Genomic DNA, 11,205 nt, shown 5'->3' on the forward strand with positions numbered 1-11,205 from the left:
ATCAGCTGTTCTGGTCTCAACAGCCCTCCAGGAAGACCACCCCAACGGGAGGAGGGACTGAGGTCTCTGCTCTCCAAACGCCAGCCCCGAATCACTCCCCCGTCTCCCTCCCTCCCTCCCTCTGGGGCTCTCCCCCATCGCCCTCAATCCCTGTCCCTCCCTCCCTCTGGGTCTCTCCCCCATCGCCCTCAATCCCTGTCCCTCCCTCCCTCTGGGGCTCTCCCCCCATCGCCCTCAATCCCTGTCCCTCCCTCCCTCTGGGGCTCTCCCCCCATCGCCCTCAATCCCTGTCCCTCCCTCCCTCTGGGGCTCTCCCCCCATCGCCCTCAATCCCTGTCCCTCCCTCCCTCTGGGGCTCTCCCCCATCGCCCTCAATCCCTGTCCCTCCCTCCCTCTGGGTCTCTCCCCCATCGCCCTCAGTGTCCCTCCCTCCCTCTGGGGCTCTCCCCCATCGCCCTCAGTGTCCCTCCCTCCCTCTGGGGCTCTCCCCCATCGCCCTCAGTGTCCCTCCCTCCCTCTGGGGCTCTCCCCCATCGCCCTCAGTGTCCCTCCCCCATGCTGGCTCCTGTTCTGCCATTGGGAATACACTGCCCTCGTGGACTTGATCGAATTCCCCTTCCTGATGTCAAACACCGCGATTCGCCCTCACCATAAACACCGCTGGCTTCTCCGAGTCTCTCCAGGAGATACCCTCACATCCCAGCACCTCCCCACCCCATGACCATCTGGGTCCTCATTCATGGATCACAAACCTGCTTCACTATAATCATATTGATGAATAAACACAATGAGGGAGCACTTAGCCAGTGAATGCACGGCCGGTCCAGCACAATTACCAACTCCACGTTGACAAATCCGGCCTCACCAGCACTAGCACCAATCCTCGATCGCAGAGTATTTACATCCCAATGAAGGTCCACTCTGCTGTAACAGTTCCATGAGGGAGAGTCAGCACCAAGGGAGCCCCGCACTGTGGGAGGGTCAGCGCTGAGGGAGCTCTGCACTGTGGGAGGGTCAGCGCTGAGGGAGCTCTGCACTGTGGGAGGGTCAGCGCCGAGGGAGCCCCGCACTGTGGGAGGGTCAGCGCCGAGGGAGCCCCGCACTGTGGGAGGGTCAGCGCCGAGGGAGCCCCGCACTGTGGGAGGGTCAGCGCCGAGGGAGCCCCGCACTGTGGGAGGGTCAGCGCCGAGGGAGCCCCGCACTGTGGGAGGGTCAGCGCCGAGGGAGCCCCGCACTGTGGGAGGGTCAGCGCCGAGGGAGCCCCGCACTGTGGGAGGGTCAGCGCCGAGGGAGCCCCGCACTGTGGGAGGGTCAGCGCCGAGGGAGCCCCGCACTGTGGGAGGGTCAGGGCTGAGGGAGGGTGAAGTTCTGATGCCAACAGCCGTTCTTGAACCCCCACCCACCCCTCTGTGGCGCCCGCTCCCTCCCCGAGTCAACAGAAGGGACACTCCTGCGATGCCAGTCGAAGTTTCCTGTGCACGTTCCCGACGTCCGGAACTCCGGGCTCTCCCGCCGCCGCGGGGAGTTGTAATAAAACCGTGCGGGGTAACGGAGCGGTTGGCAGGGAGCTGGGTTCACGTTTATTGGGTACCTCCCCGCTGCGGGTCGGGGGGCCGGGGTGGGAGGGTGCGTGTGTGCCCGCGTCCCACCCTGCACGGCTCCCTCCACCCCCCTTTGTCCGTACATTTCACAAGTGGCTCGGGGGCGAGCGGCCGCACAGTTTCCGAGCAAGAACATCAACAACGACGGGGAGAGGGTGAGGGGGGAGAGGTGGGGACGGGCATTCGGAAAAGGGGATAGAGCAAGGAATTACAACGGTTTGAAGAGTAAAAAGATTCGTCCAGCGAGACCGAACACGGTCAGTTTGAGGCCCGGGACGAGTGAGGTGGAGAAGGGGGGTCAATGTTTGTTGCACACACTCGCAGTGAGGGCGTGTTCCGCTGCCTTCCCCGGCCCAGGTCCCCCTCCCACCTCCTGACGGCACCGACAGGGGGCGTCTCGGTGCCCCCTCACTGTGGGGTTAGCTGTCCCTCAGTAGGAGTTTGTCCGGGGAGCAGTGGAAGGAGGGGCTGGGCGAGCAGTCCTTGGCGAAGTGCTGGCACGCTTCCAGCGTGACCAGCTTGCAGCAACGCAGGTCCAGCAGCGCCAGGCGCGGGCAACGGTGGAACAGCACCAGGCACTGGTCAGTCACACAGTTACAGCCTGCACAGGGGGGGGCAGGGGGGAGGGAGACGGAGGGGGGAGAGAGGGAGGGGGAGAGAGGGAGGGGGGAGAGAGGGAGAGGTGGAGAGAGAGACAGACAGACACCGGTCAGTACGGCACTCACCGCGGGAGGCACACAGAGTGCGATAGAGGGAGTGTGAGAGCAGTGACGGAGGGCGGTGTGAGAGAGGGAGTGTGAGAGCAGTGACGGAGGACGGTGTGAGAGAGGGAGTGTGAGAGCAGTGACAGAGGGCGGTGTGAGAGAGGGAGTGTGAGAGCAGTGACGGAGGGCGGTGTGAGAGAGGGAGTGTGAGAGCAGTGACGGAGGGCGGTGTGAGAGAGGGAGTGTGAGAGCAGTGACGGAGGGTGGTGTGAGAGAGGGAGTGTGAGAGCAGTGACGGAGGGCGGTGTGAGAGAGAGGGAGTGTGAGAGCAGTGACGGAGGGTGGTGTGAGAGAGGGAGTGTGAGAGCAGTGACGGAGGGCGGTGTGAGAGAGGGACTGTGAGAGCAGTGACGGAGGGCGGTGTGAGAGAGGGAGTGTGAGAGCAGTGACGGAGGGCGGTGTGAGAGAGGGAGTGTGAGAGCAGTGACGGAGGGCGGTGTGAGAGAGGGAGTGTGAGAGCAGTGACGGAGGGCGGTGTGAGAGAGGGAGTGTGAGAGCAGTGACGGAGGGCGGTGTGAGAGAGGGAGTGTGAGAGCAGTGACGGAGGGCGGTGTGAGAGAGGGAGTGTGAGAGCAGTGACGGAGGGCGGTGTGAGAGAGGGACTGTGAGAGCAGTGACGGAGGGCGGTGTGAGAGAGGGAGTGTGAGAGCAGTGACGGAGGGCGGTGTGAGAGAGGGAGTGTGAGAGCAGTGACGGAGGGCGGTGTGAGAGAGGGACTGTGAGAGCAGTGACGGAGGGCGGTGTGAGAGAGGGACTGTGAGAGCAGGGATACAGACAGATGAAGCAGTTACCTGACAGGTTGATCGCGGTGAGATTATCTCGGAGTTGGGAGTTGGCCGCAGTCAGGACGTTGACGGACTGGTCTCCCACGTGCGGGCAGTGACTCAGGTCCAGGCTGCTCAACTGGGGAAGGTGGCGCACCAGCAGCCGCAGGGAGGAGTCGTTGATGTCCAGGCCGGAGAGCCGCAGCTCCGACAGGCTCGGCAATCGCCCCCGGTGCTCGTTCTGACCTGCAGAGGGGGAACAGGAACCAGCACGGAGCTGAACATCACCTCACACTGGCCAGGGAGTGTTACTGCAGGGAGATGGAGCACCGCTCCCACCCACTGGGCAGGGAGTGTTACTGCAGGGAGAGGGAGCACCGCTCCCACCCACTGGGCAGGGAGTGTTACTGCAGGGAGAGGGAGCACCGCCCCCACCCACTGGCCAGGGAGTGTTACTGCAGGGAGATGGAGCACCGCTCCACCCACTGGGCAGGAAGTGTTACTGCAGGGAGATGGAGCACCGCTCCCACCCACTGGGCAGGGAGAGTTACTGCAGGGAGATGGAGCACCGCCCCCACCCACTGGGCAGGGAGTGTTACTGCAGGGAGAGGGAACACCGCCCCCACCCACTGGGCAGGGAGAGTTACTGCAGGGAGAGGGAGCACCGCCCCCACCCACTGGGCAGGGAGTGTTACTGCAGGGAGAGGGAACACCGCCCCCACCCACTGGGCAGGGAGTGTTACTGCAGGGAGAGGGAGCACCGCCCCCACCCACTGGGCAGGGAGAGTTACTGCAGGGAGAGGGAACACCATCCCCACCCACTGGGCAGGGAGAGTTACTGCAGGGAGAGGGAGCACCGTCCCCACCCACTGGGCAGAGAGTGTTACTGCAGGGAGAGTGAGCACCGCCCCCACCCACTGGGCAGGGAGAGTTACTGCAGGGAGAGGGAACACCGCCCCCACCCACTGGGCAGGGAGAGTTACTGCAGGGAGAGGGAGCACCGCCCCCACCCACTGGGCAGGGAGTGTTACTGCAGGGAGAGGGAACACCGCCCCCACCCACTGGGCAGGGAGAGTTACTGCAGGGAGAGGGAGCACCGCCCCCACCCACTGGGCAGGGAGTGTTACTGCAGGGAGAGTGAGCACCGCCCCCACCCACTGGGCAGGGAGAGTTACTGCAGGGAGAGGGAACACCGCCCCCACCCACTGGGCAGGGAGAGTTACCGCAGGGAGAGGGAGCACCATCCCCACCCACTGGGCAGGGAGTGTTACTGCAGGGAGAGGGAGCACCGCCCCCACCCACTGGGCAGGGAGAGTTACTGCAGGGAGATGGAGCACCGCTCCCACCCACTGGGCAGGGAGAGTTACTGCAGGGAGATGGAGCACCGCTCCCACCCACTGGGCAGGGAGAGTTACTGCAGGGAGAGGGAACACCGCCCCCACCCACTGGGCAGTGGGAGTTACTGCAGGGAGAGGGAGCACCGCCCCCACCCACTGGGCAGGGAGAGTTACTGCAGGGAGAGGGAGCACCGCCCCCACCCACTGGGCAGGGAGAGTTACTGCAGGGAGAGGGAACACCGCCCCCACCCACTGGGCAGGGAGAGTTACTGCAGGGAGAGGGAACACCGCCCCCACCCACTGGGCAGGGAGAGTTACTGCAGGGAGAGGGAGCACCGCCCCCACCCACTGGGCAGGGAGAGTTACTGCAGGGAGAGGGAGCACCGCCCCCACCCACTGGGCAGTGAGAGTTACTGCAGGGAGAGAGAGCACCGCCCCCACCCACTGGGCAGGGAGAGTTACTGCAGGGAGAGGGAACACCGCCCCCACCCACTGGGCAGGGAGAGTTACTGCAGGGAGAGGGAGCACCGTCCCCACCCACTGGGCAGGGAGAGTTACTGCAGGGAGAGGGAGCACCGCCCCCACCCACTGGGCAGGGAGAGTTACTGCAGGGAGAGAGAGCACCGCCCCCACCCACTGGGCAGGGAGAGTTACTGCAGGGAGAGGGAGCACCGCCCCCACCCACTGGGCAGGGAGAGTTACTGCAGGGAGAGGGAGCACCGCCCCCACCCACTGGGCAGGGAGAGTTACTGCAGGGAGAGGGAGCACCGTCCCCACCCACTGGGCAGGGAGTGTTACTGCAGGGAGAGTGAGCACCGCCCCCACCCACTGGGCAGGGAGAGTTACTGCAGGGAGATGGAGCACCGCCCCCACCCACTGGCCAGGGAGTGTTACTGCAGGGAGAGGGAGCACCGCCCCCACCCACTGGGCAGGGAGTGTTACTGCAGGGAGAGGGAGCACCGCCCCCACCCACTGGGCGGGGAGAGTTACTGCAGGGAGAGGGAGCACCGCCCCCACCCACTGGGCAGGGAGAGTTACTGCAGGGAGAGGGAGCACCGCCCCCACCCACTGGGTAGGGAGAGTTACTGCAGGGAGAGGGAACACCGCCCCCACCCACTGGGCAGGGAGAGTTACTGCAGGGAGAGGGAGCACCATCCCCACCCACTGGGCAGGGAGTGTTACTGCAGGGAGAGGGAGCACCATCCCCACCCACTGGGCAGGGAGAGTTACTGCAGGGAGAGGGAACACCGCCCCCACCCACTGGGCAGGGAGAGTTACTGCAGGGAGAGGGAACACCGCCCCCACCCACTGGGCAGTGAGAGTTACTGCAGGGAGAGGGAGCACCGCCCCCACCCACTGGGCAGGGAGTGTTACTGCAGGGAGAGGGAGCACCGCCCCCACCCACTGGGCAGGGAGTGTTACTGCAGGGAGAGGGAGCACCGCCCCCACCCACTGGGCAGGGAGTGTTACTGCAGGGAGAGGGAGCACCGCCCCCACCCACTGGGCAGGGAGTGTTACTGCAGGGAGAGGGAGCACCGTCCCCACCCACTGGGCAGGGAGAGTTACTGCAGGGAGAGGGAGCACCGCCCCCACCCACTGGGCAGGGAGAGTTACTGCAGGGAGAGGGAACACTGCCCCCATCCACTGGGCAGGGAGAGTTACTGCAGGGAGAGGGAGCACTGCCCCCACCCACTGGGCAGGGAGAGTTACTGCAGGGAGAGGGAGCACCGCCCCCACCCCCTTCCCCCCTCCCCCTCCGGTTCCTACCTGGCCGAGTGTCACTCGGAGGGGAGATGAGCTCACGGAGGTGCGAGTCCTTCATGTCCTCCACCCAGCGGAGATCGAGGAGCCTCAGGCTGGAACAGCTGGCAGAGCACAGGGCGGACACCGAGGACCAGGAACATCCTGACAGGATCAGCTCCTTCAGGCCTGGGCCGAGGAAGAAGGGGAACAGGGACACGGAGGTCAGACTCTCGGCTTTCACAAACTTCCCTGTTCCCCCAGCCCCCTGCCTATTCCCCATCCTCCGCCTCCTTTCCCCTCCTGTACCATTCCTCCATCTCCCACCCAACCTCTGTGTTCCATCGCCCTCCCTGCTCCCATCTTTCCGTCTCCTTCCTACGCACGAGGGTGGGGAGGAGTGGCGAAGGAGGGAGGGAGGGAGGGAAGGTGAGAGGGAATAGGGGGAGGGAAGGGGAGGGGGAATGGAGGAGGGAGGTAGAGGGGGAAATAGGGGGAGGGAGGGAGGGCGAGGCAAGGTGAGGGGGAATGGGGAGGGAGAGGGGGAATGGGGGAGGGAGGGAGGGAGAGGGGAATAGGGGGAGGGTGGGTGAGGGAAAGTGAGGGGGCATAGGGGAGGGAATGGGAGGGAAGGTGAGGGGGAATGGGGGAGGGAGGGAGGGAGGGAGGGTGAGGGGGAATGGGGGAGGGAGGGAGGGGGGAGGGTGAGGGGGAATGAGGGAGGGAGGGAGGGAGGGAGGGTGAGGGGGAATGGGGGAGGGAGGGAGGGAGGGAGGGTGAGGGGGAATGAGGGAGGGAGGGAGGGGGGAGGGTGAGGGGGAATGGGGGCGGGAGGGAGAGGGAAGGTGAGGGAGAATGGGGGAGGGAGGGAGGGAAGGTGAGGGGGAATGGGGGAGGGAGGGAGGACGAGGAAAGGTGAGGGGGAATGGGGGAGGATGGAGTGCGAGGAGGATCCAAAGGGAGTGCCGCGGATGGGAGGGAGGGAGGGTGGGTGAGCTGGCCTCGCCCCGTCCTGACCCTCCGGCCTCTCACCCTGCAGCCGGTTAATGAGCCACATGAGCTGCTTCTTGGAGATACTGGTCCAGCTGAGGTCCAGGGTCACCGGCTGTCTCCTGATGATCCCACTCAGCATGGCCGGGGTGATCGACTTCTGTCTGCTCAGGTCTATCTTGGTCCACAGCTGTTTGTCACAGCACCTGGGGGGGGGGAGGGAGGGAGGGAGGGGATCGGGGAGGGAGAGGGTCAGAGACACAGAGGGGAGGGAGGGAGAGAGAGAGAGAGGGCAGGCGGGGGAGGGGGGATCGGGGAGGGAGAGGGTCAGAGACACAGAGGGGAGGGAGGGTGGGAGGGAGAGAGGGGGCAGGAAGAGAGAGAGGGGGCGGGAAGAGGGGAGAGAGAGGGAGGGAGAACGCCGGGAGGGGAGAGAGAGGGAGGGAGAACGCCGGGAGGGGAGAGAGAGGGAGGGAGAACGCCGGGAGGGGAGAGAGAGGGAGGGAGAACGCCGCAGTGGGGGAGAGAGGGAGGGAGAACGCCGCAGTGGGGGAGAGAGGGAGGGAGAACGCGGGAGGGGAGAGAGAGGGAGGGAGAACGGTGGGAGGGGAGAGAGAGGGAGGGAGAACGCCGCAGTGGGGGAGAGAGGGAGGGAGAACGCCGGGAGGGGAGAGAGAGGGAGGGAGAACGGTGGGAGGGGAGAGAGAGGGAGGGAGAACGCGGGAGGGGAGAGAGAGGGAGGGAGAACGCCGGGAGGGGAGAGAGAGGGAGGGAGAACGGTGGGAGGGGAGAGAGAGGGAGGGGAGAACGGTGGGAGGGGAGAGAGAGGGAGGGAGAACGCCGGGAGGGGAGAGAGAGGGAGGGAGAATGCCGGGAGGGGAGAGAGAGGGAGGGAGAACGCGGGAGGGGAGAGAGAGGGAGGGAGAATGCCGGGAGGGGAGAGAGAGGGAGGGAGAACGGTGGGAGGGGAGAGAGAGGGAGGGAGAACGGTGGGAGGGGGAAGAGAGGGAGAGGAGACAGGGAGTGAGAATGAAGAAGTCAGACAAGGAGAAGGGGAGTGAGAAAGGGAAGGGGTGTGGGGTGGGGGGGGGGTGGGGGTGGGAGTTAAGCGAGAGACTGCAGTCAGAATCGAGTAACGTCCCTGTGCCCCAGGTTCCTACAACACGAACAAAACCTGATCACAATCCATCCCCACCCCGACATGTCCCAGAACAAGAGCGGGGCAGGGAGGGGAGGGGAAAGGCAGGGAGGACCCCCAGCCCTGCCCCCAGCCAAACATCTTTCACCAGTGAGAGGAGAGGGGGGTCCGTGGAGCTCAATGGGAGATCAGACGCAGACAGGACCTCCGTCTCAGTGCAGTCAGGACGTGTCCAGTCTCAGTCCTCACCCTCCCAGTGATACCGCCGGGACATGGCCCACTCGGTGACAGGCTGACCTTTCCGACCCAGTCACTGGGTACCAACGCTGGCCTGCAGATGGGTTATCACTCAGGGTGAACACACAATCCCACTCACACTCCTTCTCAGCACATGGGCATCATCGCACATGAGACTGTGAACCACTGCTCCAAATCCTCCCTATCCCACAAGTGCACCGTTCCCAACTCTGTATCCCTCAGTCAGACCCACACCGGGAGCACCGTGCACAGTTCCACGTCTCTGTATCCCTCAGTCAGACCCACACAGGGAGCACCGTGCACAGTTCCCGTCTCTGTATCCCTCAGTCAGACCCACACCGGGAGCACCGTGCACAGTTCCCCGTCTCTGTATCCCTCAGTCAGACCCACACCGGGAGCACCGTGCACAGTTCCCCGTCTCTGTGTCCCTCAGTCAGACCCACACCGGGAACACCGTGCACAGTTCGCGTCTCTGTGTCCCTCAGTCAGACCCACACCGGGAGCACCGTGCACAGTTCCCCGTCTCTGTGTCCCTCAGTCAGACCCACACCGGGAGCACCGTGCACAGTTCCCGTCTCTGTGTCCCTGAGTCAGACCCACACCGGGAGCACCGTGCACAGTTCCCCGTCTCTGTATCCCTCAGTCAGACCCACACCGGGAGCACCGTGCACAGTTCCCCGTCTCTGTATCCCTCAGTCAGACCCACACCGGGAGCACCGTGCACAGTTCCCCGTCTCTGTATCCCTCAGTCAGACCCACACCGGGAGCACCGTGCACAGTTCCCCGTCTCTGTATCCCTCAGTCAGACCCACACCGGGAGCACCGTGCACAGTTCCCGTCTCTGTATCCCTCAGTCAGACCCACACCGGGAGCACTGTGCACAGTTCCCGTCTCTGTATCCCTCAGTCAGACCCACACCGGGAGCACCGTGCACAGTTCCCCGTCTCTGTATCCCTCAGTCAGACCCACACCGGGAGCACTGTGCATCAGCAGTGTCCTGTTAATGTGACTGCACTGGAGAAGATTACAAGATTTATAAGCACCGTACTGAAGGTGATAGGTCAGGGTGAAAGACTGAACCGATTTGGATCGAGAAGGCTGCATTGGGAACTCAGGCGGTTCCACGGGGAGGAAACGTTTTCACTTGGGGGTGGGGAAATCCAGAGCCGGGTCTTTCCCCCGTGGGATGGGCCGTGGGGGGGGATTGTGATGGAGACTCCCACAGGGGCTTGGGAGATTAAAAATGCTGACTCCGGGTACTGCGAAAGGTCATTCACGGTGGGGTGTGGCTGTGTCTGGACAGGCTCCCCCCCACACCCTGCCTCGTTCCGAGCTGCCTCACCCTCGGAACAGCACGTGGGATTCAGAGTACCTTCCGGCCCCCAGTTCAGTCTCTCTGTCTCTCTCTCTCATTCAAAATGTCATTCCAAAAAGCTGTATCAGAATCGCGGAGGCTCCCACAGATACACAGCACAGAAAGGCCCTTCGGTCCGTGCTGACCCAGATATCCCTAACCTAACCCAGTCCCCCGTTTGCCAGCACTTGGCCCCTCTCCCTCTAAACCCTTCCTGTTCCCCTCCCCATCCCCCTTTTCAATGTTGGCATTGCCCCCAGCCCCCATCACTTCCTCTGGCAGCTCCTCCCACACACGCACCACCCTCTGGGGGGGAAACGTTACCCCTTAGGACTTTTTTTAAGTCTTTCCCCTCTCTCCTTAAACCGTAGCCTCTTAAATCCGCCCAACCCCGGGGAAAAGACCTTGTCTGTTCATTTTATAAACCTCTATAAGATCACCCCCTCAGTCTCCCCCACCCCAGGGGGAAAAGACCTTGTCTATTTACCCTATCCATGTCCCCCTCATGATGTTATAAACCTCTATAAGGTCACCCCCTCAGCCTCCGAAGCTCCAATGAATGAAAAAACTCCCCCAGCCTCTCCCTGTACCTCATACCCTCTGTTTCCTGGCAACATCCTGGCCAATCTCTCCTGAATCCTCTCCAGGTTAATAACGTCCTCGCTATGACAGAGCTGGACACAGTACTCCAGCAGAGGCCTCACCAATGTCCTGGACAACCTCAATGTGACGTCCCAACCCCTCGGCTCAAAGATCTGACCAATGAAGGCACGCGTGCCAAACACTTTCTTCACCACCCCCTCTCCCTCCCTTCCCCCCCCCCCCCCCCCCACCCATCTACCTGTGACGCCAACTTCAAAGAATTACATCCCTGAACCCCAAGGTCTCTCTCTCTCTGTTCTAGAACCCTCACCAAGGGCCCGACTTCAAGTCTTGACTTCATCTGTTTTACCAAAATGCGTCACCTCGCGTTTTTTTCCAAATTAAACTCCATCTGCCTCTCCTCAACCACAGTTGGTCAAGATCTCTTTCTAAGCTTAGGTAACCCTCTTCAGAAGGTCCTCTACTTTACTAACTTCTTCGCTGACTCTCTAGTTGTGTTGTAGAATCTACGTCAAACACATGCACACATCAACCCCTCCCCAGGATTATTCCTGCCACTCATCTTGAAGATGCCGTCATTTCCTTTAGCTACTCCCCTCCTTTGTGAAGATCAGTAATATTCGGACAGGGTTCTTGCAACCTGTGCTCAACTGACC

At 63.1% G+C, this 11,205-nt stretch overlaps 1 protein-coding gene across 1 annotated transcript in view; it reads right to left on the minus strand.

Moving 5' to 3' along the window:
• Positions 1-1,557: 1,557 nt before the first annotated feature.
• Positions 1,558-11,205, minus strand: part of LOC132808892 (F-box/LRR-repeat protein 19-like) — an 11,871-nt gene continuing 2,223 nt past the window's right edge. Inside the window, exons 5-9 of the mRNA XM_060822307.1 lie at positions 8,632-8,714; positions 7,239-7,402; positions 6,234-6,395; positions 3,157-3,375; positions 1,558-2,202 (exon numbers count right to left, since the gene is read on the minus strand). Coding sequence (XP_060678290.1) covers positions 2,021-2,202; positions 3,157-3,375; positions 6,234-6,395; positions 7,239-7,402; positions 8,632-8,714 — 810 coding nt within the window. The 3' untranslated portion in view covers positions 1,558-2,020. The remainder of the gene's footprint in view (positions 2,203-3,156; positions 3,376-6,233; positions 6,396-7,238; positions 7,403-8,631; positions 8,715-11,205) is intronic.

The sequence above is a fragment of the Hemiscyllium ocellatum genome (assembly GCF_020745735.1).
Source record: "Hemiscyllium ocellatum isolate sHemOce1 chromosome 41 unlocalized genomic scaffold, sHemOce1.pat.X.cur. SUPER_41_unloc_9, whole genome shotgun sequence".
Lineage (NCBI taxonomy): Eukaryota > Metazoa > Chordata > Chondrichthyes > Orectolobiformes > Hemiscylliidae > Hemiscyllium > Hemiscyllium ocellatum.